Source organism: Dermacentor albipictus, chromosome 3 (genome assembly GCF_038994185.2).
Source record: "Dermacentor albipictus isolate Rhodes 1998 colony chromosome 3, USDA_Dalb.pri_finalv2, whole genome shotgun sequence".
Lineage (NCBI taxonomy): Eukaryota > Metazoa > Arthropoda > Arachnida > Ixodida > Ixodidae > Dermacentor > Dermacentor albipictus.
This window is the reverse complement of record NC_091823.1, coordinates 185,657,550-185,685,481: the sequence shown is the minus strand read 5'-3', so window position 1 is coordinate 185,685,481 and position 27,932 is coordinate 185,657,550. Positions and strand designations below refer to the sequence as shown.

The 27,932-nt window shown below is 44.3% G+C and overlaps 1 protein-coding gene across 49 annotated transcripts in view; it reads left to right on the top strand.

Annotated features, from left to right (window-relative positions):
* The window catches only part of LOC139057671 (collagen alpha-1(I) chain-like), a 309,476-nt gene that overhangs the window by 101,006 nt on the left and 180,538 nt on the right, over positions 1-27,932 (top strand). For all 49 annotated transcript variants that reach the window (XM_070536341.1, XM_070536339.1, XM_070536338.1 and 46 more), the window contains exon 2: positions 8,708-8,979. In XM_070536341.1, coding sequence (XP_070392442.1) covers positions 8,708-8,979 — 272 coding nt within the window. The remainder of the gene's footprint in view (positions 1-8,707; positions 8,980-27,932) is intronic.

The following is a 27,932-nucleotide window of genomic DNA, read 5'->3' as shown; positions in this document are numbered from 1 at the left end:
TCAAAACGCTTGGGACAAGTATTACGTATTTGAAAAAAATTACCTACAAAATGTGCGAGAAGCCAAGCGCTCTTTCTTTCATTATGACTTGCCAAACATGTTGTCTACTAACCCGCGTAGGTTCTGGCAAGTCACTAATCCCCAGAATACACGCACAATTTCTCTCACCGATGCATCAGGTGAGACTATCTGTGAATCCGAATGCGCCAACATTTTTAACGCAGCTTTTTCATCCGCGTTTACTAATGAAACCGATCCGGCTGTTTCTCCAAACCCCGCAATTATTCAGAAGACAATGCCTTCACTTGTATTTTCTTCAGAAGGGATTTTGTCCCTAATAGAAAACTTAAAGCTTTCATCCTCTGCTGGCATTGGCAACATCAACCCTAAGATACTGCAGAACACCAAAGATACATGTTCATGTCTGTTGTGCTTGTTATTCACTCAGTCACTCCTCACAGGCCAACTGCCCAAAGGATGGAAACAAGGGAAGGTCGTTCCAGTCCACAAATCAGGTAACAAGAACTCGCCTCTAAATTACCGTCCCATTTCTCTAACTAGTATTCCCTTGAAAATCATGGAACACATCTATACTCACATCATGGCATTTCTTGACTCGAATAACTTTTTCAATCCTGCCCAGCACGGGTTTCATTCATTCATTCATTCATTCTTTATTTACAACGTATTTTACAAAATACGAAAGCATTACTGGACCCATAGCCATTGGCTAGTCCCGGGTCCATCGTGAACTTAGGCTATAAAACGCAACACGCGAGCACACAAAAGCAGCAGACATATTACATAATAGTAATATAAACATAGATAACTCAGACACGAAGGTAAATATAAGTCAGTGTCCTTTTATCCTCAACGCGCGCGAGCAACAAAATAGACATAATACTTAACAATGACATTGACATGCACAACTTGAGCAATTTACATGTACAACTTAGACAGGAATCTGAATTTAAAGAAGTTTCCTTTTATCGACAGTATTTTTCAAAAAAGTATTTTCTCACAGCAGACCTAAAGTTACGGGCTTCTTTTATATGTATTGGCAAGGTATTCCAAATAAGTACGCCGTTATATTCCGCGAGCCTTTTCCCGTACAGATTTTCACTTGGGGCCAAATTTAAACATTGATTACTTGCAGCTTTTCTATTTCGTAAAGGGATTTTAAACAAGGTAATGGGAAGTGGATTATTCTTTTCGATAATACTATGAATTACCTCAGCAATTTTCAGTTCATGCAATGCCTGCACTGGCGACACATGCGATGAGCTATACAAGTACGTACTGGATTGTGTACACCAAGAAGAGGTGATAATTCTGAATGCGCGGTTTTGCAGACGGAATTCAGGCTCAAGGTATGTTATAAAGGTGTTCCCCCATGAGTCAATACAATACGATATGTGGCTCTGAATGAAGGAGAAGTACAGAATACGTAGGACAGGATATCCGAAACATTCACCAGCCTTAAGAAGAATATAACATCCGTAAGCAAGCTTGCAACAAAGGTGTTTAATGTGAGTTTTCCAGTGCATGTCTGAATCAAAGAAAATGCCTAAATATTTGTAGGAGACAACTTGTTGTAGTTTTATGCCACGTAATGATATGTGCAGTATTTCAGTATTGAGCTTTTTCTTCCTGGAATGAAAAACTGTATACTTATATTACTAAGATTAAGGGTCAGTTCATTGGACGTGAACCACTTAAAACATTATGTAATTCTGCATTTATTTTATCCTGTATATCTGGCAGACTGTCTCTAGTAAATAGAAGAGCGGTGTCGTCAGCATAGATCAAAGTCTGTGAATGCGTAAGCGTTGTAGGGAAATCATTTATGTAAAGTGAGAAAAGCATGGGCCCAAGAACGGAACCCTGTGGGACACCAATCAGTACAGTTTGTAAAGTAGATGCATAATTTTTAAGTATTACTTGCTGCTTGCGGTTACTGAGGTTGCTTCGAAGTAGGTTCAGGATTTTGCCCCTAAACCCTAGATTGTTAATCTTGTTCAGTAATATCTGATGGTCAACTGTATAGAAGGCCTTTTTTATGTCGAGATAGACAACGACCGCAATTTTATTCTGCTTGAGAGCTGTATTAAGTAGGTGCGTCAGGGTGAAAACAGCGGAGGAAGTTGATTTCTGAGGTCTGAAACCGTGTTGGTGGGGGCTCAGTATATTGTATTTGGATATGAATTCGTTTATACGCACAGAGAGTATCTTTTCAAACACTGTGTTGATCACGCTAGTAATAGAAATCGGTCGATAACTTGATGGACTAGAGTGATCTCCATCTTTATAAATCGGAATTACTTTTGCTGTTTTTAATTCTGAAGGATATGTTTCAAAATCAAGGGAATGATTGAATAGGTGAAGAAGCTGACCCGCTAATATGTCAATGTTGTCCTTAATTAGCTTAACAGGTATTTGGTCAAGCCCAGCTGCCTTAGTTCTTAGCCCATTAACAACTGCTATTATTTCATCCACTGTGATATCCTCAATTACCATAGTATTCACTACTGATTGGATAGATTGCGTACATTCGGTGACTTGAGGAAGTTGGTTTGCTAGTTACGGTCCTATATTTACAAAATACTCGTGAAATTCATCAACTGTTTCCTGGCTAAGTACATCAGACAATATAAGCTGCTCTGAACGAAGCCCTACTGCACTTGTTAGAATATTTCAAATTTTACTTCAGTAGCCCTGAGCATTAATGATAAGAGAAGAGTGGTATTCTTGTTTTCTTTTACTCATTAGATACACCGACAGGTACCTGAAATGCTTAAACTGGCTTAGATAATAATTATTGGTTTTAGTACGTTTCCACTTTCCATGCCATTTTTCTTTGTCTTTTAGTATGCGTAGGATGTCGCGAGTCTTCCATGGACATATAGGTGCAGCATATCGACAAGAGAACTTGTGTATGTTGCTCTGCAAGACGGCACTCTGGACAACTGTAAAGAAGTTTGTATATTCTTTGTTTATGTCGGTATCATAGGTATCCAAGAAGTTTACTTGCCGCAGGTTCTCGCGAAATAATTGAAAGTCAGTCTTTTTCTGCCGTTCATAATAATAATAATATTTGGGGTTTTACGTGCCAAAACCACATTCTTATTATGAGGCACGCCGTAGTGGAGGACTCCGGGAATTTTGACCACCTGGGGTTCTTTAACGTGCACCTAAATCTAAGCACACGGGTGTTTTCACATTTCGCCCCCATCGAAATGCGGCCGCCGCGGCTGGGATTCGATCCCGCGACCTCGTGCTCAGCAGCCCAACACCATAGCCACTGAGCAACCACGGCGGGTTCTGCCGTTCATGACCAGATATGTTCGCAGATATCTTTCCTTCGATTTTGACAGCAAAACATATGGGCATGTGATCGGCTATTGGACCTAGGTAAGTTCCACCCCATCTGTTACATGGGATGTTCGTAAGCGCATGATCTATTAAAGTGCTAGAACTGCCTGTGATACGCGTTGGCTCTGTTATATAAGATTGCATATGTTATTTGACTGTAGAAATAAGGTGTAATTGTTAGTTTCTCCAGAAACATCTATATTAAAGTCTCCTACAATTACAACACGGTTACTTTTTTTAGAGGTTAAGATTTCTATAATTGATTCACGTTTCTCAACAAAAACTGAAACAGCAGAACTCGGAGGCCGGTACACCACACGGACCGTTATACCACACTCAATTTTGATAAAACGTGCCTCAATTGTAGAGTCACTGATAGTAAGGGCAGGAAGGACTTCAAATATCAATACTTTCTTTTATAAAGAAGGCAACACCACCTCCTCGTGCCCTTGAAACTCTTGGCAGAGAGGAAAGTTTGTAGCCTCGCAAATATGGTGATTCTTTATCTTTGAGCCAGGTTTCCCTAATAGCGATCAAGTCGAAAAGAAATGTGTGCTTTGATAGGTAGGGACATAGGTAGGCACATGATAGCTATGCACGCCGCCGTGATTACTCCTGCGAGACTCAGCTTGCCGCTTTCTTACACGATCTGCACTCTAACCTTGATTCTAATCTTTAGTCTGACGTAATATTTTTAGATTTTGCTAAAGCCTTTGATAAAGTGCCCAATAAACGCCTTCTTATAAAGCTTTCCCGCTTAAATTTTGACCCTAATATACTGAAGTGGATTGAAGAATTCTTGAGTAATAGTTCACAATTCGTCACCATTAATAATAGGAATTATAATTCAGTCTCTGTAACATCAGGCGTCCCGCAGGGATTCGTGCTCGGTCCGCTGCTTTCCCTAATATACCAAAATGATTTACCATTAAACGTAACATCTAGCATACATATGTTCGCGGATGACTGTGTGATATATCGTGCTATTACTGCCACCGCTGACCAATCTTCTCTTCAAAGTGATCTTAATGCTGTCCAGGACTGGTGTAACGAGTGTCTAATGGAACTTATCCCCCGGAAGTGTAAATATTTGTCCATTCACCGTCGCTGTAATTTTCTCCTATTTCCTTACTTATTTATTCATTTATTTATCTATTTATTCATATACCCTAAAGGCCCATTCGGGTATTACATAGGGAGGGAGCCAGTTACAATTACAAACGTGAGGAAAAAGAACATCGGTAAGATACAGTGACATAATTGTATACAAAAAGAATAACATACGCAAGCAAGCAATCAACACAGAAATAATCACACATTTAGGAAAACCTTAAACTTGTTAACAAAAACATCATGGTTAATGGCAGATACAATGTCCCTCGGTAGTTTATTCCAATGATATCTGAATGATATCTGATATTTCAATGATATCTGATATCAATATCTGAGGTTCCGGTAGAACTAGTTCATTCGTACAAGTATTTAGGAGTAACACTTTCGAGCGATCTTTCCTGGAATCCTCATGTTACTAACCTAATATCATCCACGAACAGGACGTTAGGATTTGTAAAACGCCATCTACATCATGCTCATCACCATGTAAAATTGTTAGCCTACAAATCATTTGTCAGGTCAAAACTAGAATTTGCATCGCCTATTTGGAATCCTCATCAGGCATACCTAATTAATAATCTTGAATTTCTACAAAATCGCGCCGCTCGTTTCATCCACTCGTCATATTGCTTTGACATCAGCGTTTCCTCCTTAAAAAAACTGCATCCACATTATCCCCCTTATCGATCCGTCATCGCATTGCCAGCCTATCTTTATTTCACAAATTATTTCATAGCCCTATGCGCATCGCACCTTATATCCTTCCTCCTACACGCATATCTCACCGCACCAGCTATCAGCTACAGATTGCCGGTCCACGCTCACGCACTGTCACGTTTTCAATTTCTTTTTTTTCCTCGCACAGCTGCAGACTGGAACGGCCTCCCTAACAACGTTGCTGTCATTATGTGCCCATCCAAGTTCATCGAAAATGTCAAAAACTTCCTGTTATTGTGACTATGTATTTTTATTCTTGCCACCCCTTATGTAACGCTCCATTTATTGGAGCCTTTAAGCTAATAAAATGAAATGAAATGAAATGAAATGGTGATCCTCGCGCCCTCCTGAGCGACCGTGGAAAAGCATTCCTCTCGCAACTACTAGACGAAGTACTCAGCCTCCGGAACCACCCACAAGACTTCCTCCAGTTACCAACCGCAAACCAACGGCCTCACGGAGCGATTTCATCGCACACTGTCGGACATGTTTGCCATGCACATCGAACCGCATCGCAGAATCTGGGACGCAATTTCGCCATTCGTGACTTTCGCATATAATACCGCCGTTCAACGCACGACCGGTTACTCGCCATTCTACCTTGTCTACGGTCGTTCGCCCTCTTCCTGTCTTGGCGTTTCTTTCTTCGCGCCAACTGTCCATCAATGTCCATCCTCTTGTGAAGAATATGTATCCCGCATTCTGCGTTGTTGCCAGCTCACCCGCATCAACACCAAAGCATGGCAACAGGACCGCAAGCAGCATTACGACGCCTCTCATCGCATCGTGTGCTTCTGCCCTGGTGAGGAAGTGCTACTCCGGACATCTGTTCGTACTCCTGGCTTGTGCGACAAGTTTCAGCTTCGGTAATGAGCCCCTACAAAGTCTTGGAGCAGAGTTCTCCGGTGAACCACCGCGTGCTACCAGTTATTGTTCCAAATGACCGCCACTGCCGCGCCGCTGAGGTTGTCCACCTTTCCCGTATGAAGCCTTTCACGAGGCGCTTGCCGCCCCTTTGAATTGCGGCCAGGATGGTCGCTCTTGCGCGAGGGAACATTAGTGTGGGAATTTATAAGCTATTCGTTGTCATCTGTACATGATCATCATCATGTGGGGTTCATATGGGGTTCTTCTTCATCATCGCTTGTGGGGCTGGCTCAGGAGTGTGATCCGTGCTGTGGGCGCGGTCGGTTCGCCGCACCTTTGACGCGGAATAAACGTCGTGACAACTGCTGCGTCACAATATTTATATCTCCGCTAAACTTTGTTTTGGCGACGCACTGCTTGGGAGCATATATTCTGTATAGTATACAAATCATCGCATTCTGCAGCTAAAGTTTTGCCTAGACATCCCCTTTCTTGCTGCGGTCAAAAAACCACATAAACGGCATGACTTTGAAGGCATGCGACAAGGGCCGTTAGGAATTATTTTTCTGTTCGCAGTTGGAGATGTGCACGTTGATGTTCCTGTCCAAAGGCCTTGCACAGCATCATTTATTATGTGCAATTGCAATTATAGGAACTTGCGGATTGGAGGAGTGGCGCTACTATTTCTATTTTACCAGTGCCGTGAAAGATGAAATTCCGTAATACAATACAAAATACTACACATAATAACGCTAAGGAAAGCTTTCAATGGGAAACTTTTAAGGGAGACGGAGAAGTTTCTGCCTAAAGTTTTTTTTCTTTCATTCTATAAACTGCGGTACGATTGCTATACAAAAGGAGCTGCCGCCTCATTAGCGCTCACAACGCGCAGAGCGTGAGCGGAAAGTACGCGAAATTCCCTGCAACGTACTTAAAAAGTCTTGCCCTCTTGTAGTGAATCTAAACTTCCGTTTCTTTTCTTTTGTTGCATTGCCTGAGCAGAATCTGCATGTTTCATTGCTAGAACTCTTGCTATTATATTTCTGCCTCACGCGCTATGTATTGATGTGAAGAAATTTCGCAAATACGTTTTATACTGTTTGTAACCTCCCCGCCCCTTTTCATATTGTAGTGCTTTGCTGGCACTTTGGGTATTAAAATAAATAATTGAGTAACTAAATAAATAAGCAGATACATGAATAAACACTGTGTGCTTCAATTTCCTTAAGTACGCTTCTTTGCATGGTGCAAGTAAAAATTGGCATTTGTAACAAACGCTGCATCGCACATGGAAGCCACTAATACCACCTTTGTGCACGCGCACCAGACATGTGAAGCATGTTGCTGTCATTCTTTCTTACCCCTAAACTTGTAAAAACGCTTAATATCATTATCTCATTCAATCGTCGAATTTGCCAACTTATTTTTTCTCGCAAAGATTGCGATTTCCTTATGCTCGGCTCCGAATAATTGCCTCTCTTTCAGCTTTCTAATCATGTATGCTGCGATTTCAAAAAGGCCGGAAAAAAGCCGGAAGCATGGCTGGCGCTAAAATTGTTGTTGCAGGAAATTTCATGCAAGTAGCGAAACAAATTGTGAAAATGGTCAGCCAAAAAGCATCGGTTAAAAAATCTTTTAAGACGTTTCCGTATGGATGTCTTGTCCACAGAAAATAAAGCGCTTGGGCTATGGAATAGCATGAGCAACACTTGTTCGTACCTTTTTATGAGACTTGTCGTGTATTGGCAGTCACGTCGCTGCATCACGCTTGCCGTGGTATAAACGACTCAGTGGCGTGTTGTTCGCTTTGTCGCGAGCCTTGAAACGTGGGCTTGTTATTTATTTGAACAGCGCGGTGAAGACGAGAGGAAGCGCTGTGCTTGGTCACTTCTTCTTTGCCCCGCTACTCAAAATAAAATGTTTTGCTACCTTTGGGTAATTTTGTGTACAATTCGCTGGCATCCACAGCACATTTCCATACTAATTGTCTACAAAGGTTTCTTCACGTGCCTCCGTATTCACCGGCTAAAATCAATTCACGCAGCTAGATGTTGTCTTTCCGAAAGTTGTAAAACGCAAATTTCGTAGTTTTTAGAAATTTCGAAGGTGCTAACAGCAAGTAAAAATTACAAAAAAAATTGTCAAATACACCGCGTACACTCTTAAATGCACGCAAAAGGAGACGAATTGATATTTCAAGAACTACACAAATACTGGAATTCGTCATATTTTACGTAACTAAACAATGTATATTTACCACCAATCCCCACGTTAATTGTAATTACATCACCGCAAGTGTATTTTGGTGTCAACTAACGCATTTTGTTAGTTATTTTTCTTTTCCTTTGTTATTTAATTTTTCTGGCCACCTGGCATATACGTGCTTCCACACTGAGTAAAGTGCATGTCTCGCGGTCGCTCCTATCGCCGATTGAGTTGTGCGGAGTGACAGCTTTTAGTGGCAGCTTTTACCCCCAGCCTGTTTCATCTTTCTGATAGGAATAAAACTCGTACCACGATCACGGGACTGACAGCTATCTAACAAGACGAAAAACAAAAGCTATGCAAATATCTTGCACACTGTCTCTGGAATGATCTTCCCCAGAAATAATTGAGCAGGTTCTCTCTTTGATGCCAGGATGGATGAAATCATAACCGACGACGACAACTCCTGGGAGGACGGTGCGAAGGTCGGGATCCATGGAGCGCTTCTTAATTCACTTGCAACGCTTCCGAGAGCATTGCCGCTCGAAGAGGATGTGACCAATATTCTGACCACCAACGGATCATCTTCTGAGTACCTGGACCGGCACCTGATGTTCCTGCGTGAAAGACGCCAGGGTCCATTGCTCAACTATGGCCCCCTTCCTGCTGGACCTATGCGGTTGCCGGGCCCCCCCGTGGGACCAGGTAAGCCATTCAAAAAGTGACGCTTTTCACGCTCCAGCCAAACACGAATGAAGAGCAGCCCACCGGCACGTTCCCAGCTGCGACAAGTTCGCCAGCATCGTTAGTCTGCTCAAGCCGTGAAACGCACATTTGTGCATGCGCACCGCAGCGTAGCGTACAACCGCGGGCGCTATTGGATCCGTAGAGACGAACAATTGACGAAGTAGGCTCGGCCACGGAGGCAGATGACACACGAGTTCAGTTCAGTTTATTGTCCTTAAGGACCCCGGGAGGGGCTATTACATAAGGCGTGGGTTTAACGTAAGTTGAACATTTCGTACACTTCATTAGTTATTTTCAAAGTGATTGATCACACGCTGTAGGAATGAAGACAGGCAAGTGATGCTAACAATGTCAGCAGGAAGGCCGTTCCAGTCTTTAGCTGCTCGAGGAATGAATGAGGCGGAAAAATGAGTGGTTCGGGCACATGGCCGTGCGACTTGCTGCGGATGACTGGTGCGGTGAGAGATGCGTGCTGCAGGAACGATGTATGGCGCATGATGAAGGGTACTGAAAAAGAACTTGTGATAGAGCTCAAGACTAGCAATGCGTCGGCGATTAGATAGTAATGTTAGTCCGGATTGTGTTTTAAGTGCGGAAATACTGACATCATATGAATATTGTGAGTGAATGAACCTAGTAGCGCGGTTCTGAACTGATTCCCGTGAGGTGATAAGATATGTTTGGTGCGGGCTCCAGATGGCAGATGCATATTCAAGTTTTTCCCAAACAAGGGACTTGTAGGCAAGCAGTCTTACGTTTTCAGTTGCCTGGCGGAGATCAGGTTTTAAAAAACCTAGTGTTTTATTAGCAGATGATATGATGTTAGAAATATGTTTATGCCAAGACAGATCATTGCATACAGTGACACCTAGGCATTTATAGGACTCTGCTAGTTTCAGTGGCATGCTTCTAATTTGGTAGGGAAATACCAGGGGATTACTGCTACGAGTGAAAGACATAACTTTACATTTTGGTACACTAAGTTTCATTAACCAATCTAACCAACCAATGTTAGTATGTTGGCGAGGTCTTTCTGCAGGGCTGTTTGATTGCAGGTGTTACGTACAGTTCGATGAATGACACGATCATCGGCAAACATTCGGATATTACAGGACACATGTCAAGGTAAGTCATTAATATATATTAAAAATAATAGAGGGCCAAGAACCAATCCTTGAGGGACGCCTGATGTTACTGGCACAGGGTTAGATAGGTGATTATTTATAATGGCAGATTGGGAGCGGTTGCTAAGAAATTCAATGATCCAATTCAACACATCAGGATGCAAATTAGGTCTTGTAAATTTCAGTATTAGACGTTGATGAGGGACTTTATCGAAAGCCTTAGAGAAATCCAGGAAAATTGCGTCAGTCTGTATGTTACTGTCAAGGTTAGTGTGTACATCGTGTAGGAAAATCGCCAGATGTGTTTCACAGGAGAAGCCATTGCGGAATCCGTGCTGGGCGGGGTGGAAAAAGTGATTCAAGTCAAGAAAATTTATGATAAGAGAGTAGATGACATGTTCCATGATTTTGCAGGGGACGCTTGTTAGGGAGATGGGTGGTAGTTAAGAGGCGAGTTTCTGTTACCTCATTTCTGGACTGGAACGACCTTCCCAATTTTCCAGTCATCTGGAATGGAACCTGAAGAAAGAGACTGGGCGAATATCAAAGACAAATATGCTGCAGAAATAAGCTTAGTGTTTTTTAAAATCTTTGGGTTAATCTCGTCTATGCCGGAAGATGATGAACACTTGATTTTGTCAATGATCACACAAAGACCGTCTGCATTGAAAGCAATGGCTGGCATTGACGAGTTTTCACTAAGCGATGACGAAATGGGAGGCGCATTAGGCTCGTTTGTGAATACAGAAGCAAAGGCCGAATTGAAGACTTCGGCGCAATCGGAATCATTAATAATTTCGTTCGATTCGTTAGTTATCTTAACAGTGCGCCTTTCGCTATCGTTTATAACTCTCCAAAATTGTCTCGGGTTATTGATTAATAGGTTTGGTAGACAATTATCATAAAAGGAGTGTTTAGCGTGACGCACTGCGTCGCCGTAGCTCTGTTCGGCTTCATAATATTTATCCCATGCGCATGGGCGTCCTCTCTTTTGGCGGCGCGATACAGACGCTTTTATTGTTTTTGTTTTCTAGGCGTTTTAAGGCCTTTGTGAACCATGGTTTTTGCTTATTTGAACGAAAGGTGACTTTGGGAACAAATTTATTTGCAAGATCACTTAGTTTGTTTTTGCAGCGCGTCCAATTGCTGTTAACGGAATGGTCCTGAAAAGTTGATTCGAATATATGACAGAATGTATTCATAGCTTCAGATATAGCTCCGTAATTTCCTTTGTTGTATAGACATATTGTTTTCTTAAAAGTATCCCGTGTCAACCAATTGAACGAAATAGTGGCATGGATGACTTTGTAATCACTGATTTCAGGCAAATAAGAAATGGATGAAAGGCTGTCAGGGTGGTCGGTTAGTATGAGATCGAGGACGTAAGCAGTTTGCTGCGAAATCCGGGTTGTTGGTTCAGTTAATAGCTGGGAAAGGTTAAAGTTAGGACAGAAATCGACAAAATTTTTGGACTCTGTGTGTCCGGATACCGAGAATGATTCTATAGTACGCCAGTCTATTTGTGGGAAGTTAAAGTCACCGAAAAGCAGGGTTTGCTCGTTTGGGTGGGTGGTTACCAGATTGCTTATGACGTTGCTAAGTTGATGGCAGAAATCAGAAGTAGCACTCGGCGGTCTGTAACAGATACTAAGTAGCACGGTTTTTTTTTTTGGACAGGTATGCATCATGACCCATAACATCTCAAGATCTGATGTGATGTTAATTAGCGAGCAGGGCAACCGCTCGCGAACAGCGAATAGCACACCCCCTCCACGGGTTCCTGCGCGGTCGTTCCGATAGAGGCAGAAACCGCGCAGGTCGGCTAGAACTTCGCTATCAGTAACGGCGCTGCTCAGCCATGTCTCAGTTAGTAATAGTATGTTGCTACCGGTAGGTGAAACTACGTTCGACACCAATTCACGCTTTGGGAGGAAACTGCGCACGTTCGTATATATTATAGAAAGCGAAGCGCTATCTCTGGAGCAAGTCGGTGTTGTTATTTTTCTGTTTGGGTTGATGTAGCTGCTATGCCAACTCTTTGACACTACTCGAGGCGGCATCGAAAGTGAATCTTCTTGAACCGATGAACAAAGTCTTAAAGCGCATTGAAAACAAAACGCCTTTACCTTTTGCGAAAGCCACGAGATGTTTTCGGGAATTTCGTACTGATCGCGAAAAGTCCTCGCAAATACTGTAGTCAGTGCCCTTAAGCTTTCGGCCACTCGAAAGGACGTTAACTTTGGTTTTGTGAAAAGTAAATTTTGCTACGAGGGTGTGAGAGTGATTGAGGGAGTGACGACCGATGCGATGTGCACGTTCTATTTCTTTTGGGTCGATGGTTAGTTGCAACCTATCGCAGCAAAGTTCTACAATCAATCTTTCGTAGTCGGCAGTGGTTTCCGAGCTGGAAGGGTCAGGAGTGCCGTGAAAAATTTGGTTGTCCCGCCGTGAGCGATTTTCGGCATCGTCGATACGTGCTTCGAGTTCGGAAATACGAAAAATAGCCTGTTCAGTCCTGGTGCGCATCGCATCCACTTCGTTTCGAATGGGCAAAAGCGTCTGGTAGTGACCCTCAAGATCGTTCATTCGTTTGCTCAGATCAGTAATTGCTTTATCGGTAGAAGTAAGTTGTGACTTAAGACCATGAATTTCAGTGATCAGCTGGTTCTGACCGGCGGTTAGTTTTGGCAATTCGGTTAGTAGGTTTTCAGGAATGTCAGGACCCGGGTTTGTTTCCACATCACCGGCCAAAATTAGCATGGCATGAATAATATGAGCACATTCGACAGCAATGGCGGCACAGCAGTGCGGGCACGGCAACTGCATCAGAAAATAATTGCCAGATTTTTTTAGCAAAGAGAGCGTATGGCTGACTAACCTGCATTGCAAGAGCAAAAGGTTTAGCGAGCTGTGCAGATGCGCAGTCGCCGAGCCCACAAAGCTGTGTCGACGGCCACCCCCAGTTTATATGTGGTGACTGCGTTGCCGTTGATGACGATGGGGATTGCCACCACCGACTGAGGACCACCGGCCGCCACTTCTTCTGTAGGATGTCCGTGTATGACGCATCGCTGGTACGGAAAACCTGGATGTTGGCTGGCTCGTTTCCTTGGCAATCGACCACGCACCTTGACGAAGCTGACGTAGAAGCAGCGGTTATCGCAGACAGCAGGAAATGCACGGTAGCGAAGGTGACGATCTGCATTGCAAGAGCAAAAGGTTTAGTGAGCTGTGCAGATGCGCAGTCGCTGAGCCCACTTGCGCAGTCACCGAGTCCAGCTTTGAATACCGACAGCAGCGCTACATCACGTGGCCTAACGAGGGGGCGAATCACATCTTGTAGGAAACATGCCCTCTAGCCATCGTTTATCTCAGTGCTTTCGCGTTCTAGGTGTGTAGTACAACCACGATTCTTGAAAATACAGCGAAGCACTCTGGCTTTGCAAGTCGGAATGCACGTCTGGCGTCTGCACAGGCGCGAAACCGGCCGCTCCAACACGGTCGTGGATCGCGCAGCGCTTTGCTTATCAGGTTCGAGCAAGCATAGAGTTCACGCAATTCATTAAACAGGCATGCGCCCAGTTTCTGCTAAAAAAATGTCATGTTTCTGCCGTCGGCAGATCTACTATGAAGCTGAAATAGTCGGAATGCCATCTTGCCAGCATCTGGTACCTATGAGGAAACGACATTTGCACATTCTGCCACTTTGTCGATATTAAAACTGCTCTTAACCTGCGCGGTGACTGCTTTGTGGACTAGTTAGTTTCGAGTGAAATTGAGTGATAAAAAATGACGTACAGCGCGAAAGACAAGGACTGCGAGCAACCACCCTAGTTCAAATTGAATGTATGGCAGCGAGATGTATGTAGCCTTCTTTTCATGTCCCATCGTGCTGTATTCACACTGCATACCAAGTTTACGTGTGAGAGAATTGCAAGTGTGTAAGTGGATTTGCGAAGCGAGAAAAAACGTCGCATGGTCTGCCGCGTTACCATATAACTAGGCAGCTATAAGGCAATCGCGGACTCCTGCGCTCCACTTGTGCAGAGTACTGGGAAGGAAAATGTGTGCGAAGCACATTAGGCCACGTAAGCTAAATAACAACGCCAAAATTGACCTGAAAATAACTTGACTATGTAAATCTTAAATGTAAATTAGGCCACTCTCACAAGCGCCATAACGGCGACTTAGCCAGGAATGCTGCAGGATGAAGCTGTAAGCTAGCAGTCGGCAGTGCACTTGATGAGGAGATCATCGCATGTGTGTTTTGCAAGGAGGAATAGCTTTGAAGGTGATATGTACGGTTATTTCTTTTCTCGCAGTTTTAGTGATTGTGGATAAAGACGTTTTCCGCGCGTATAGCTTAAAATGTCGCATAAGTTGATTCAAAGCGCCAAAGGCTTAACGAGAACGATGTACCTACAAGATACTTCAAGATACTCCACCATAGTTTTGATCAAAGTTTGCACTATTCATTTGACTAAAGAGAAATCATGATATGCTCATTTGAAGTGTAAGACAGAGCTACGATTGAATTTACCTGGGTTAAGGTGACCACGCAGGGTAAATTCGTGATATTCCATGTTGCAAGTCTGTATTTGACAGTAATAGCTCATATTTCACATGTAAGAGATAACGTATCTTTTCCTCGCACATTTTTTTTTAAAGTTCCCCTCTTGAATGATGAAATCGAATTTCAAATTGCCATGTGATATGAATGTACCTGTCTCTGTTAGCAGCCATATTTCAGCTCTTCATATTATTGCCCAGTCGACGCGCAACAAAGAAGACGTCCTCAGAACTTTTATAGAAAGCTTTAAATTTTTTGACGTAGTTATGATTACTTAAACTTGGTCTACAAATGAACTGGAGGTACTCAAATTGCCTGGTTATAATAAGCCTTACTTTCTAAATATTGGCCGAAAAGAAGGGGGTGGCCTTATGGTAATAGTTCAAGACAGATTTGAAAGCGAACTGCTCTCGAAATATTCTCGAATTAGAGATGATTATGAACTTCTTACGGTAAAGTGCAAATATGGTACTTTATCGGTTACGTAGCACCCCCCTGGAGGGACACTACTTTCATTTTTATCTTTTTAGACGAATTTGTTGCTTCGATTAACGACAATAATTACAAACTAATTTTCGGCGGTTATTTTAACATTGATTTCTTGAGCAACTCAGTGCTAGAGGCACAACTTACGGAAATGCTGGAAATAAATACGTTGGTAAATGGGATGAAAGAACCGACACGTATACAGTTAAGTACTTCAACATGTATTGATGCTTTTGTCAAAAACTATAAAAATCAGACAATTGACTCAGGAGTTCTCGGTTGACATATTACTGACCTTTTGCCCATATACATAATACAAAGCTTTAACAAACCAAAATAAAAAAACAAACATGAAAGTTCTGTCACATCATCATCATCATCATCAGTCTAGTTACGCTCACTGCAGGGCAAAGGCCTCTCCCATACTTCTCCAACTACCCCGGTCATGTACTAACTGTGGCCATGTTGTCCCTGCAAACGTCTTAATGTCATCCGCCCACCTAACTTTCTGCCGCCCCCTGCTACGCTTCCCTTCCCTTGGAATCCAGTTCGTAACCCTTAGTGACCATCGGTTATCTTCCCTACTCATTACATGTCCGGCCCATGCCCATTTCTTTTTCTTCATTTCAAATAAGATGTCGTTTACCCGCGTTTGTTGCCTCACCCAATCTGCTCTTTTCTTATCCCTTAACGTTACACCCATCGTTCTTCTTTCCATAGCTCGTTGCGTCGTCCTCAATTTCAGCAGAACCCTTTTCGTAAGCCTCCAGGTTTCTGCCGCATATGTGAGTACTGGCAACACGCAGCTGTTATACATTTTCCTTTTGAGGGGTAGTGGAAACCTGCTGTTCGTGATTTGAGAATGCCTGCCAAACGCACCCCAACCCATTCTTATTCTTCTGGCTATTTCAGTCTCATGATCCGGATCCGTGGTCACTACCTGCCCTAAGTAGATGTATTCCCTTACCACTTCAAGTGCTTCGCTACCTATCGTAAACTGCTGTTCTCTTCCGAGACTGTTAAACAATACTTTAGTTTTCTGCAGATTAATTTTCAGACCCACCCTTCTGCTTTACCTCTCCAGGTCAGTGAGCATGCATTGCAATTGGTCTCCTGAGTTACTAAGCAAGGCAATATCATCAGCGAATCGCAAGTTGCTAAGGTATTCTCCGTCAACTTTTATGCCCAATTCTTCCCACTCCAGGCCTCTGAATACCTCTTGTAAACATGCTGTGAGTAGCATTGGAGATATCGTATCTCCCTGTCTGACGCCTTTCTTTAGAGGGTGTTTTGTTGCTTTCTTTGTGGAGGACTACGGTGGCTGTGGAGCCGCTATAGATATCTTCCAGTATTTTTACATATGGCTCATCTACACCCTGATTTTGTAATGCCTCCATGACTGCTGAGGTTTCGACTGAATCAAACGCTTTCTCGTAATCAATGAAAGCTATATATAAGGGTTGGTTATATTCTGCACATTTCTCTATCACTTGATTGATAGTGTGAATATGGTCTATTGTTGAGTAGCCTTTACGGAATCCTGCCTGGTCCTTTGGTTGACAGAAGTCTAAGGTGTTCCTGATTCTATTTGCGATTACCTTAGTAAATACTTTGTCGGCAACGGACAGTAAGCTGATCGGTCTATAATTTTTCAAGTCTTTGGCGTCCCCTTTCTTATCGATTAGGGTTATGTTAGCGTTCTTCCAAGATTCCTGTACGCTCGAGGTTATGAGGCATTGCGTATACAGGGTGGCCAGTTTCTCTAGAACAATCTGACCACCATCCTTCAACAAATCTGCTGTTACCTGATCCTCCCAAGCTGCCTTCCCCCTTTGCATAGCTCCTAAGGCTTTCTTTACTTCTTCTGGCGTTACCTGTGGGATTTCGAATTCCTCTAGGCTATTCTCTCTTCCACTATCATCGTGGGTGCCACTGGTACTGTATAAATCTCTATATAACTCCTCAGCCACTTGAACTATCTCATCCATATTAGTTATAATATTGCCGGCTTTGTCTGTTAACGCATGCATGTGATTCTTGCCTATTCCTAGTTTCTTCTTCACTGCTTTTAGGCTTCCTCCGTTCCTGAGAGCATGTTCAATTCTACCCATATTATACTTCCTTATGTCAGCTGGCTTACGCTGATTGATTACCTTCGAAAGTTCTGCCAGTTCTATTCTAGTAGCAGGGTTAGAGGCTTTCATACATTGGCGTTTCTTCATCAGATCTTTCGACTCCTTCGATAGCTTACTGGTATCCTGTCTAACGGAGTTACCACCGACTTCTATTGCACACTCCTTAATGATGCCCACAAGATTGGCGTTCATTGCTTCAACACTAAGGTCCTCTTCCTGAGTATAAGCCGAATACCTTTTCTGTAGCTTGATCTGGAATTCCTCTATTTTCCCTCTTACCGCTAACTCATTGATCGGCTTCCTATGTGCCAGTTTCTTCCGTTCCCTCCTCAAGTCTAGGCTAATTCGAGTTCTTACCATCCTATGGTCACTGCAGCGTACCTTGCCGAGCACTTCTACATCTTGTATGATCCCAGGGCTCGCGCAGAGTATGAAGTCGATTTCATTTCTAGTCTCACCATTCGGGCTCCTCCACGTCCACTTTCGACTAACCCGCTTGCGGAAAAAGGTATTCATTATCCGCATATTATTCTGTTCTGCAAACTCTACTAATAATTCTCCTCTGCTATTCCTAGAGCCTATGCCATATTCCCCCACTGACTTGTCTCCAGCCTGCTTCTTGCCTACCCGGCATTGAAGTCGCCCATCAGTATAGTGTATTCTGTTTTGACTTTACCCATCGCCGATTCTACGTCTTCAAAAAGCTTTCGACTTCCTGGTCATCATGACTGCATGTAGGGGCATAGACTTGTACCACCTTCAATTTGTACCTCTTATTAAGTTTCAGAACAAGACCTGCCACCCTCTCGTTAATGCTATAGAATTCCTGTATGTTACCAGCTATTTCCTTATTAATCAGCAATCCGACTCCTAGTTTTCGTCTCTCCGCTAAGCCCCGGTAACACAGTACATGCCCGCTTTTTAGCACTGTATATGCTTCTTTTGTCCTCCTAACCTCACTGAGCCCTATTATATCCCATTTCATCATAATCATCATCATCATCTGCCTGGTTACGCCCACTGCAGGGCAAAGGCCTCTCCCATATTTCTCCAACAACCCCGGTCATGTACTAATTGTGGCCATGCCGTCCCTGCAAATTTCTTAATCTCATCCACCCACCTAACTTTCTGCCGTCCCCTGCTACGCTTCCCTTCCCTTGGAATCCAGTCCGTAACCCTTAATGACCATCGGTTATCTTCCCTCCTCATTACATGTCCTGCCCATGCCCATTTCTTTTTCTTGATTTCAACTAAGATGTCATTAACTCGCGTTTGTTCCCTCACCCAATCTGCTCTTTTCTTATCCCTTAACGTTACACCTATCATTCTTCTTTCCATAGCTCGTTGCGTCGTCCTCAATTTGAGTAGAACCCTTTTCGTAAGCCTCCAGGTTTCTGCCCCGTAGGCGAGTACTGGTAAGACACAGCTATTATACACTTTTCTTTTGAGGGATAATGGCAACCTGCTGTTCATGATCTGAGAATGCCTGCCAAACGCACCCCAGCCCATTCTTATTCTTCTGATTATTTCTGTCTCATGATCCGGATCCGCAGTCACTACCTGCCCTAAGTAGATGTATTCCCTTACCACTTCAAGTGCCTCACTACCTATCGTAAACTGCTGTTTTCTTGCGAGACTGTTAAACTTTACTTTAGCTTTCTGCAGGTTAATTTTAAGACCCACCCTTCAGCATTGCCTCTCCACGTCGGTGAAAATAGATTGCAGTTGGTCCCCTGAGTTACTAAGCAAGGCAATATCTTCAGCGAATCGCAAGTTACTAAGGTATTCTCCATTAACTTTTATCCCCATTTCTTCCCAATCCAGGTCTCTGAAAGCCTCCTGTAAACACGCTGTGAATAGCATTGGAGAGATCGTATCTCCCTGCCTGACGCCTTTCTTTATTGGGATTTTGTTCCTTTCTTTATGGAGGACTATGGTGGCTGTGGAGCCGCTATAGATATTTTTCAGTATTTTTACATATGGCTCGTCTACACCCTGATTCCGCAATGCCTCCATGACTGCTGAGGTTTCGACAGAATCAAATGCCTTCTCGTAATCAATGAAAGCTATATATAAGGGTTGGTTGTATTCCGCACATTTCTCTATCACCTGATTGATAGTGTGAATATGATCTATTGTTGAGTAGCCTTTACGGAATCCTGCCTGGTCCTTTGCTTGACAGAAGTCCCATTTAGTACCCTCTAATTCCTCCAATAACACTGCTAGACTCGCCTCACTAGATAGCGTTCTAACGTTAAACGTTGCCAGGTTCAGATTCCAATGGCGGCCTGTTCGGAGCCAGGTATTCTTAGCACCCTCTGCAGCGTCACAGATCTGACCACCACCGTTGTCAGTTGCTTCGCGGCTGCTGGGGACTGAGGACCGGGGTTTGATTGTTGTATTTATATGGGAGGTTGTGGCCAAGTACTGCACCAGGGTGGCCAATCCTGCTCTGGTGAAAGAGTGCGTTACCGGTTCTGGTCGCCGGGATCAGGCCGCACTCCAGGCCTGTTTGTGCAATTTTCTCAACACACGGGTTTTTTGTTTTTGTTTTTATTTTCCGGTGGAGAATTGCGCCGCACCGGGATTTGAATCACGGTCCTTTTGCACTGGAGACGGATACTCTACCGTCCCCGCAGGAGTTAAATTAATTAAATTATGGGGTTTTACGTGACAAAACCACTTTCTGATTATGCACGCCGTAGTGGAGGACTCCGAAAATTTCGACCACCTGGGGTTCTTTAACGTGCACCTAATTCTAAGTACACGGGTGTTTTCGCATTTCGCCCCCGTCGAAATGCGGCCGCCGTGACCGGGGTCCGATCCCGCGACCTCGTACTCAGCAGTCTAACACCATAACCACTGAGCAACCATGGCGGGTCCCGCAGGAGTTGTACGCCTCATTTAACCTACAGTGGTGCCCTATTTGATCAGTCAAGGTCGACGAATCTGAGCTCGGTTAGACCGTATGGATGGCACTCGGCTAGAGAACCTGGTATTTATGAGCTGCACATGTGTGGCCACACATAATTGAGGATATAATATTTTTTTTAGGAGGGTTTCCATAAAGTGATAAAATGAAGGAAAAGACATTAAAAAAAGAAAGAAAAAAAAGGAACATAATATGTGATTCGAACTCGCGACCCTTCAATGTTGCCCAGAAAGGTAGCACAGTCGGTTGGTTTGTCAAGCCACCGGTTACTTTCAAGCGTCATAGCTCCAGCTCCGAGCCTCATACTTATGTGGAAAGGGACTGATGATGTCCGCGACAGTCGAGTGGTTGGAAGACATAATTTCTTGGAAAAATGGCCGCCAGAGGAGCAGCGTGAACTCATACTCTAACTTGTGTCACATACTGTACCGTAAACCAGGAGACATTGCAGCGTTTTCGTTCAATTTTACTAACTTCAGACTCGCGCTCCATCTGTGGCAATGGTAACGCTAGTCATGCGTATGAACTACTAATAGACAAAAAACAGCCTTCACCATAAGTTTTCCTTATATCAAAAAGGCCCGTACCCGTAAGGCAAGAAAGCCGTGGCTTACTTCACAATGCTTGAAAGCTATCGTCGATAAAAATGCACTGTTTCAAAGGTTCCTTAGGACAAAAAGCGCCTCCGATTTGCAAGCGTTTAAGAAACATCGGAATAAAACAAATAGCCTTTTGCGCAAACAAAAAGAACGATACTTTTACAACTTGTTTAACCACGAGGTATCTAGAAAACTGGAACTTGTCTGGAAAAGGCTAAATTCCTTCCGGGAAGGTTATTCTAAAGAAAACGCTGGTCCCAGTGAGATCAAAGTAGATAACGATACTTTCAGTGGCGATAAGCTAGCTGGCCTTTTTAACAATATTTTTGCCTCTGTCGCAAGCAGTGTTCATAATATGTCCTGCCTGGAATCTATGCCTTCGAGAACACGTGACTCGGCGTATTTGTTTCCCGTCTCCCAGCTAGAAGTTGTAGCAGTGTTCTCGTCTCTCAATAATAGCTACTGCGCCGACCCTGATGATCTGCAATAATTCGACAGGTCAAGTACGTGCTTGACATCATTGCCCCAGCGCTAACGCATGTGGTCAATCTAATCTTTTCTGCTGGTGATTTCCCGAAACAGCTACAAGTTGCTAGTCACCGTTTCCTTGTTTCAAAGGCGGTGACAAAAATATTGTATCAAACTACAGGCCTATTTGCATACAGCCAATTTTTTTCGAAAGCTATTGAAAAGTTCATTCACATAAGAATGAATAGTTTTTTGAATCGTCATAACATCATAGCGCCGTTTCAATTTGGTTTTAGTAAAAAACGTTCCATGGAATCCGCGTTACTTTTTCAAAAAGAAATCATATTAGACAGTTTCGAGCGTCAACTTTACATACTTCGAATATTTATAGACTATTCGAAAGCATTTGATCGGATTAATCACACCACACTTTTAAAAAAGCTAGAGCATTACGGATTCCATGGGGCATTTTACACACTTATGCAAAGCTACTTGAGTGATCGCCAGCAGCAGGTACAACTTAATAACTATAAATCAAGCTTTCGATCCCTAAACAGTGGAGTATCGCAGAGAAGCATCCAGGGGCTCTACTTTTAAATGTATATATTAATGACCTAGTTAGAATAGATGAAAATACCCAATTTATAGTTTATGCTGACGATACTAGCTTTCTTTGTTAGGATCAGATTTATTCAAATTTAATCCAGAGCAAATACCATGCTCTCGAAACTGCACACCTGGAGTCTAAACAACTCGCAAAGCATAAATACGTCAACTACAAAAGCGATTTTATTTAGAGCTGAAAACAACAAAGTCCACTTTGATTTAGCACTTCTCGGTACATCAAAAATTGAGGTTGTTGCTGCTGTGAAATGTCTTGGCGTACTCTTTAATGAAAACATGTCCTGGGATTCGCAGTCTGATTCTGTTTGTTCCAGCCTTTCCCGATAGGTTGGTATATTATCCCGCACACGTTTTATTTTGCCTCAGAAAGTAAAACTGTTGTTGTATAATTCACTTTTCCTTTCAAAACTGTGCCATTGCTACCGTGTGTGGGGAACCACCACAATTTCCAACATTCTGAGGCTTTCTAAATTACAGGAAAAAGCTGTCCGTTTGATAGTCAATGCTGCGTATAACGCACACACAGGGCCCATCTTTAAAAACCTAAACGTATACCTGTTGTCGACTTGTACGATTCTTTACTAATGACACGCTACAAACAAGGCATTAAAACACACAATCTGGGCTTGAAAGAACTTGCTAATTTGACTGAAAGAATGCATGTTTATGACACACGCGAAATCACTTTTGGTTTACACCAGGGACTCGTACTAACTATGGCCTACAAATGAATGCATTGGATATACATTGCCTACTCTTTTAAACAACCAGCATTGTTTTCTGTAATTCTGCTGCTGTTAAGTTTTGATTCATGCTGAAATGTTTCTCCAGGTTCTCATAAATTTTAATTTCGTGCATAAAAGTAAAGTATATCGGTTTTAATGTTCATTTCAACACTTTTATTTTTATTTTTCAAACGTATAGTTTTGGAATTTTAAGCTTGTCGCATACGAACATTTGCTGTTGCCCCTGTGAAAGTGCAACTATAGGGTACAGACCCCGTCAACCTTCTTGCTTTTAGTCTGTGCCCCCAGCATTCTTATACATGTTCTAATGTGCCGTAATGCTGAATTAAAATAAATGAATGAATGAACGAATGAATTGACGTCAGTAGGGCGAGCTATCCGATTGGCTGGCCAGAGCACGTCATCGATAATTTTTCAACCTTTATGTTAAACAAATGATGTTCATAATAGTTGTAATGCTAGTTAATTTGTTTCTATAAAAAGAAAACAACAGAAAGATAATGTACAAGAACAAATTCTCACTACACTCAAGCACTTGCGGCACACACCAAGCGTCATCTGCTTGTGCTAAAACGTGCTCCATTTTGACGAGAGCACCGCGATCAGAGTCGGTCTCAGTCTTTTCGCGAGCACTGTGATTCGACTTTGTTGCGTTGTGGACTGCAAACGTAGCGACTGGCAATATGTCAAGCTTCGACATCGTGTCCCTCTGCAAGGCAGCAGACGAGCGGACTGGCTGCAGCGCATCGGACTGCCGCTATCCGATCGGCGCGAGGATTTGCCCGTTTGCGGCCGTTAAGTGAAGCCGGAACTTGGCGCTGCTCATGGCGTTGTTCCGCCTATCGGGCCAGCTCCACTCTCTTGTTTAAATTTCTCGCGAAACCACGCCACGCTGCGCACAAGCGGGCTGCTCGGAAGCGTGCGCTCCGCATCAGTACTAAAAAAAAAGATGCAATCGCGATGTCTCATTGTATCACCGTTGCCGAAGTCATGCCGTAAAAAGTTCATAATGAACTTCGCAAATTGGGCCGTGAGGTCGAATCAGCTGCTTTTACAGGCTTTTATGAAAATCAACATGCATTATAAGGCAAGCCAAATGAACTGTTCTCATCAACAACAGGTACAGGCCGCAGCCTAGTTTTTGCGTGTTTTTAAAAAGGTCACCTTCATCGCTGCCTTCTACTAGCTTTTCTCTGCTTAAGCTTCCTGGGGCTCGCAGACGGACTTGCCAGCTAGATGTCTGACGATACGAAAAAAATTTACGCGATGTCACTGCACTGGAGACACCTACGGCACACTGACCCATTTGCGATCCATTTGGAGCTGATGAGCACAAACACGTATTCTCGATGTGGCTTGAGGAATTGTCCTGCTTTACCGAGCTAACTTCGGGTGGCCGCGCGTCACTCCGACAGCGCGCCGGCGAAGAAGCAGAAAGTAATTTCTCACTCCGCCTTTGGATTCACTGACTGCGGCCTGAAGTGCCTTCTTCCCACGGTAAGTGGAGCTTCACGGAACCAAAGTTTTGCGATAGCCGGCGCGCGGTGTAGAACAGTACGCGCGTAGACCCGGCCTACGTGTTACCACGGAACAGCCGTTTGATGTGTTTGCGGGTTTACATTCTGTGGAGCCTTCCTGACTCTTGCAGGACATCCGCTAACCTTCACTTCTCTGCGCTTCTCGCGCGCACAGATATGATACGCCTGCAGTAGGAAGGATTCGTTCCTGAAGTCAAAGCATCCGCTTCATTCCCATATTCCTGTATGAAGCGTCGGCTGGCAGGCGCACGGTGCCAAGGGCAGCGAAAGGCATATATTCTGCGTAACGCTCGTGTATTGAGGTACACCTGTGCAGGTGTGCATGAACCTCGAACCCGCTCTGCTTAAACGACTTCGTGCTCTCACGAGTACTTCGAGAGACAAGCAATAGTTAATAAACATGTGTTTTAATATGTACAAAAGGAAGTTGCTACTAAACACGAATGTTCTAAAACGAGGACTATGCATTCTTGCATAAGGTACTTTCTACGTGCTGCAAATGCACCATGTGCTGTCAAAAGCAGAAATCACTGATCTGCAAGGCGTTCATTGTACAGATTCTGGAACGCATCTGTTTCGGCCTGCGATGAGATAACTCAGGGTGTCTACTGAGTTGATATTTTCAAAATCCGCGAATTTGCAAGGTTTTCCCTAAGTGCCTTTGGAAAATTCCCCGAGTGACACAGAACATTGTTTTCTGTCGACAGGTTGACACCATGTCTCCCGATGCTGTCACTCTCTAGTCAGCATGTTAAAAACAAAAAAACGACCTAATCCAGTTTTAATAGTAAGCAGTAGCGTTTATTTTATTCAAGACAGAAAACTCAATGGAGGGGTTAGTAAAATACACAGCGAAAAAAATATTGTTACGGAAAGGACGAGTCAGTAAGACGAGTAACTATTTGCAGGTTATATTGATGACAGCGGCTGCAGCGCTGATTGGTTAGATTCACAGCGCAAGCCCAGTTCGTTCCTCCTCCTTTCTCGAGGGATGGCGCCCACGCGCCTCGTTCGAACAATCAAATATCAAACGCGTGTAGCATAATCCCCCGGTGGCAGAAGCGACGTCCCGGAGCGTCTAAATGTCATCACTGGGAGGGTGATGCTGCTTCAGCCATGTTACGTGAACGATATCACTAGACTGGGAAGCAGATAGGGCGTCAGGTGCGATCTCGTAGGTGACGGGAGTCGCGGTGTGAAGCACATGGTATAGACCTGTGGAACGAGACAGCAGTTTTTCCGACAGGCCGACCTGACGCGACAGAGACCAAGAATCACCAAAGAACCAGGCGGGAAGTGGACATCTCGGTGTCGCCGGTCGTACTAACGCCTTCGACTCTCTTGGGATTTCAGAAGGCGGTCACGGGCAATTTACCTTGTGTGGGAACAGCAGGCGATGGCGTCAAGTGCATATTCACTGGTCCATGCCGCGTGAACAGGGAGGTTTGTGTCGAGGGGCAGTACTGGTTCTCGGCCGAACAGAAGGAAAAATGGGGATAAACCGGCTAAGTCGTGGCGCGACGAATTATAAGCAAATGTGACAAACGGCAGAGCGAGTTCCATGTCAGTGTGGTCTGAAGAGACATATTTCGCGAGCATGTCTTTGAGAGTGCGATTGAGAGCATCCCTGAGGTCATTGCTTCGCGGATGGTATGACGTGGACAGCTTGTGCCTCGTGGCACAGGACTGCAGGGTGTCCACTATAACTTTTGATAGTAATATCCGGCCACAGTCTCTGAGAAGTTGTCGCGCAGCTCCATGTAATAATACCTCGTCGCGTAGACGAAAATCGGCGACTTCTGTGACGCAGCTTGTAGGAAGCGCTCGGGTGATGGCATAGCGCGTCGCGTAATCCGTAGCCACAGTGATCCCGAAAAAAACAAAACCGAAAAAATGGTTCCGCGGGAATGCCGAGTGGTTCAAGGTAGCCAGTAGGGAGCGTCGATGGTGTCTTGCGTCGCTGGAATTTCTCAAACGCAGCTACGTATTTTCGAACGGGGCGAGCAAGCCCTGGCCAAAAGAAGCGTCGGCGGATCCGGTCGTAGGTATGTGACACACACAGGTGACTGGCAGTGGGGAGGTCGTGAAGTTCGTGGAGAACAGCTGAGCGAAGGCGTTTAGGGACCACAAGGTGCAATGCAGGGCCGTCGGGGTGAACGTTTTGGCGGTTAAGTACGCCATCTTGAAGTGTGAAAAAGCGAAGGGAACTGTCGGCAAATAACGATTCATGGCGGTCAATGATGATACGCAAAGACGGGTCACGGCGCTGCTTGTCGGTGACATGGAGCAGTGCAAACATAGAGAGAACACAGGCGTCAGTGTCAGTAACTGACGTAGAGGTCGCCTCTTTGACTGGGTAGCGAGACAGGCAATCTTCGTCCTGGTGTTGGCGTTCCTACTTGTTAGTTACTGTGTCAGAATATTCTTTTAGTCGCAGGGCCCAACGACCGAGCCGTTCAGTAGGATCCTTGAGCGACGAAAGCCAACAGAGCTCATGATGGTTTGCGACTACTGAGAAGGGCTTGCCATATAAGTATGGGCGGAACTTCGAAACAGCCCAGACGAGAGCAAGACATTCGTGCTCGGTAATCGAATAGTTTCGCTCCGCAGGTGTCAGGAGCCGGCTAGCGTAAGCTATAACGCGGTCGTGTGCGCATTAGCATTGCGATAAGGCCATGCCGATTCGGTAACAACTGGCATTGATTCGGACCTCTGTAGGGGAGGACGGGTCAAAGTGGGCCAAGACCAGTGGAATGGTGAGAATCGTGATTAGGCGGGGAAATGCTGCAGCCTGAGGGGAACCCCACGTAAAAGGCACGTCTTTCTTCTGAAGTTCAGTGAAGTTCACTGCGAAATCTTTCACGAACCATCGGAAATGAGAACAGAGCCCAAAAAAACCCCAGACGTGTTTGACAGACTGAGGTGCAGGAAAAGCCGTTACTGCTCGAACCTTTTCTGGATCGGGTTGTACTCCGGAAGCATCGACGAAATGGCCTAGCACTGTAATCAGTCGGCGTGCGAAGTGGCACTTCGATGAGCTTAATTGGAGCCCACGCTTGCCGAAGACATCAAAGATAGCTGCGACGCGCTCAAGGTGCGCCTCCAATGTAGGAGAAAACGAAAGGACGTCGTCGTGGTAACAAAGGCAAGTTGACGATTTGAAACCTTGAAGCAGAGAGTCGATCAGCCGTCCGAACGGGGAGGGGGGTGGCATTGCATAAACCGAATGGAATAGCCCTGCATTGGTAGAGGCCATCTGGAGTGACGAAAGCGGTCCTTTCATGGTCTTGCTCATAGACGGAAATCTGCCAATGACCAGATCGAAGTTCGATTGACCAAAAGTATTTGGCACCATGAAGACAATCAAGAGCGTCGTGGATTCGTGGCAAACGGCAAACTTCCTTTTTAGAATTCCGGTTTAGGTGGCGGTAATCAACGAAGAAACGCCACGTGCCATCTTTCTTTTTGACGAGCACGACCGGTGACGCCCAAAGACTCGACGAGGGCTCAACAATGTCTGTGGTGAGCATCTTTTTACTTCCTGCTGAATAACTTGCCGCTCTGCCGGGGACACGCGATATGGTCAGCGGTGAATGGGAACAGCATCACCAGTGTTAATCCGATGCTTAACAAGGGACGTCTGACCAAGTGGTCGATTGTCAGTGTCAAATATGTCGCAGTAGCAAAGC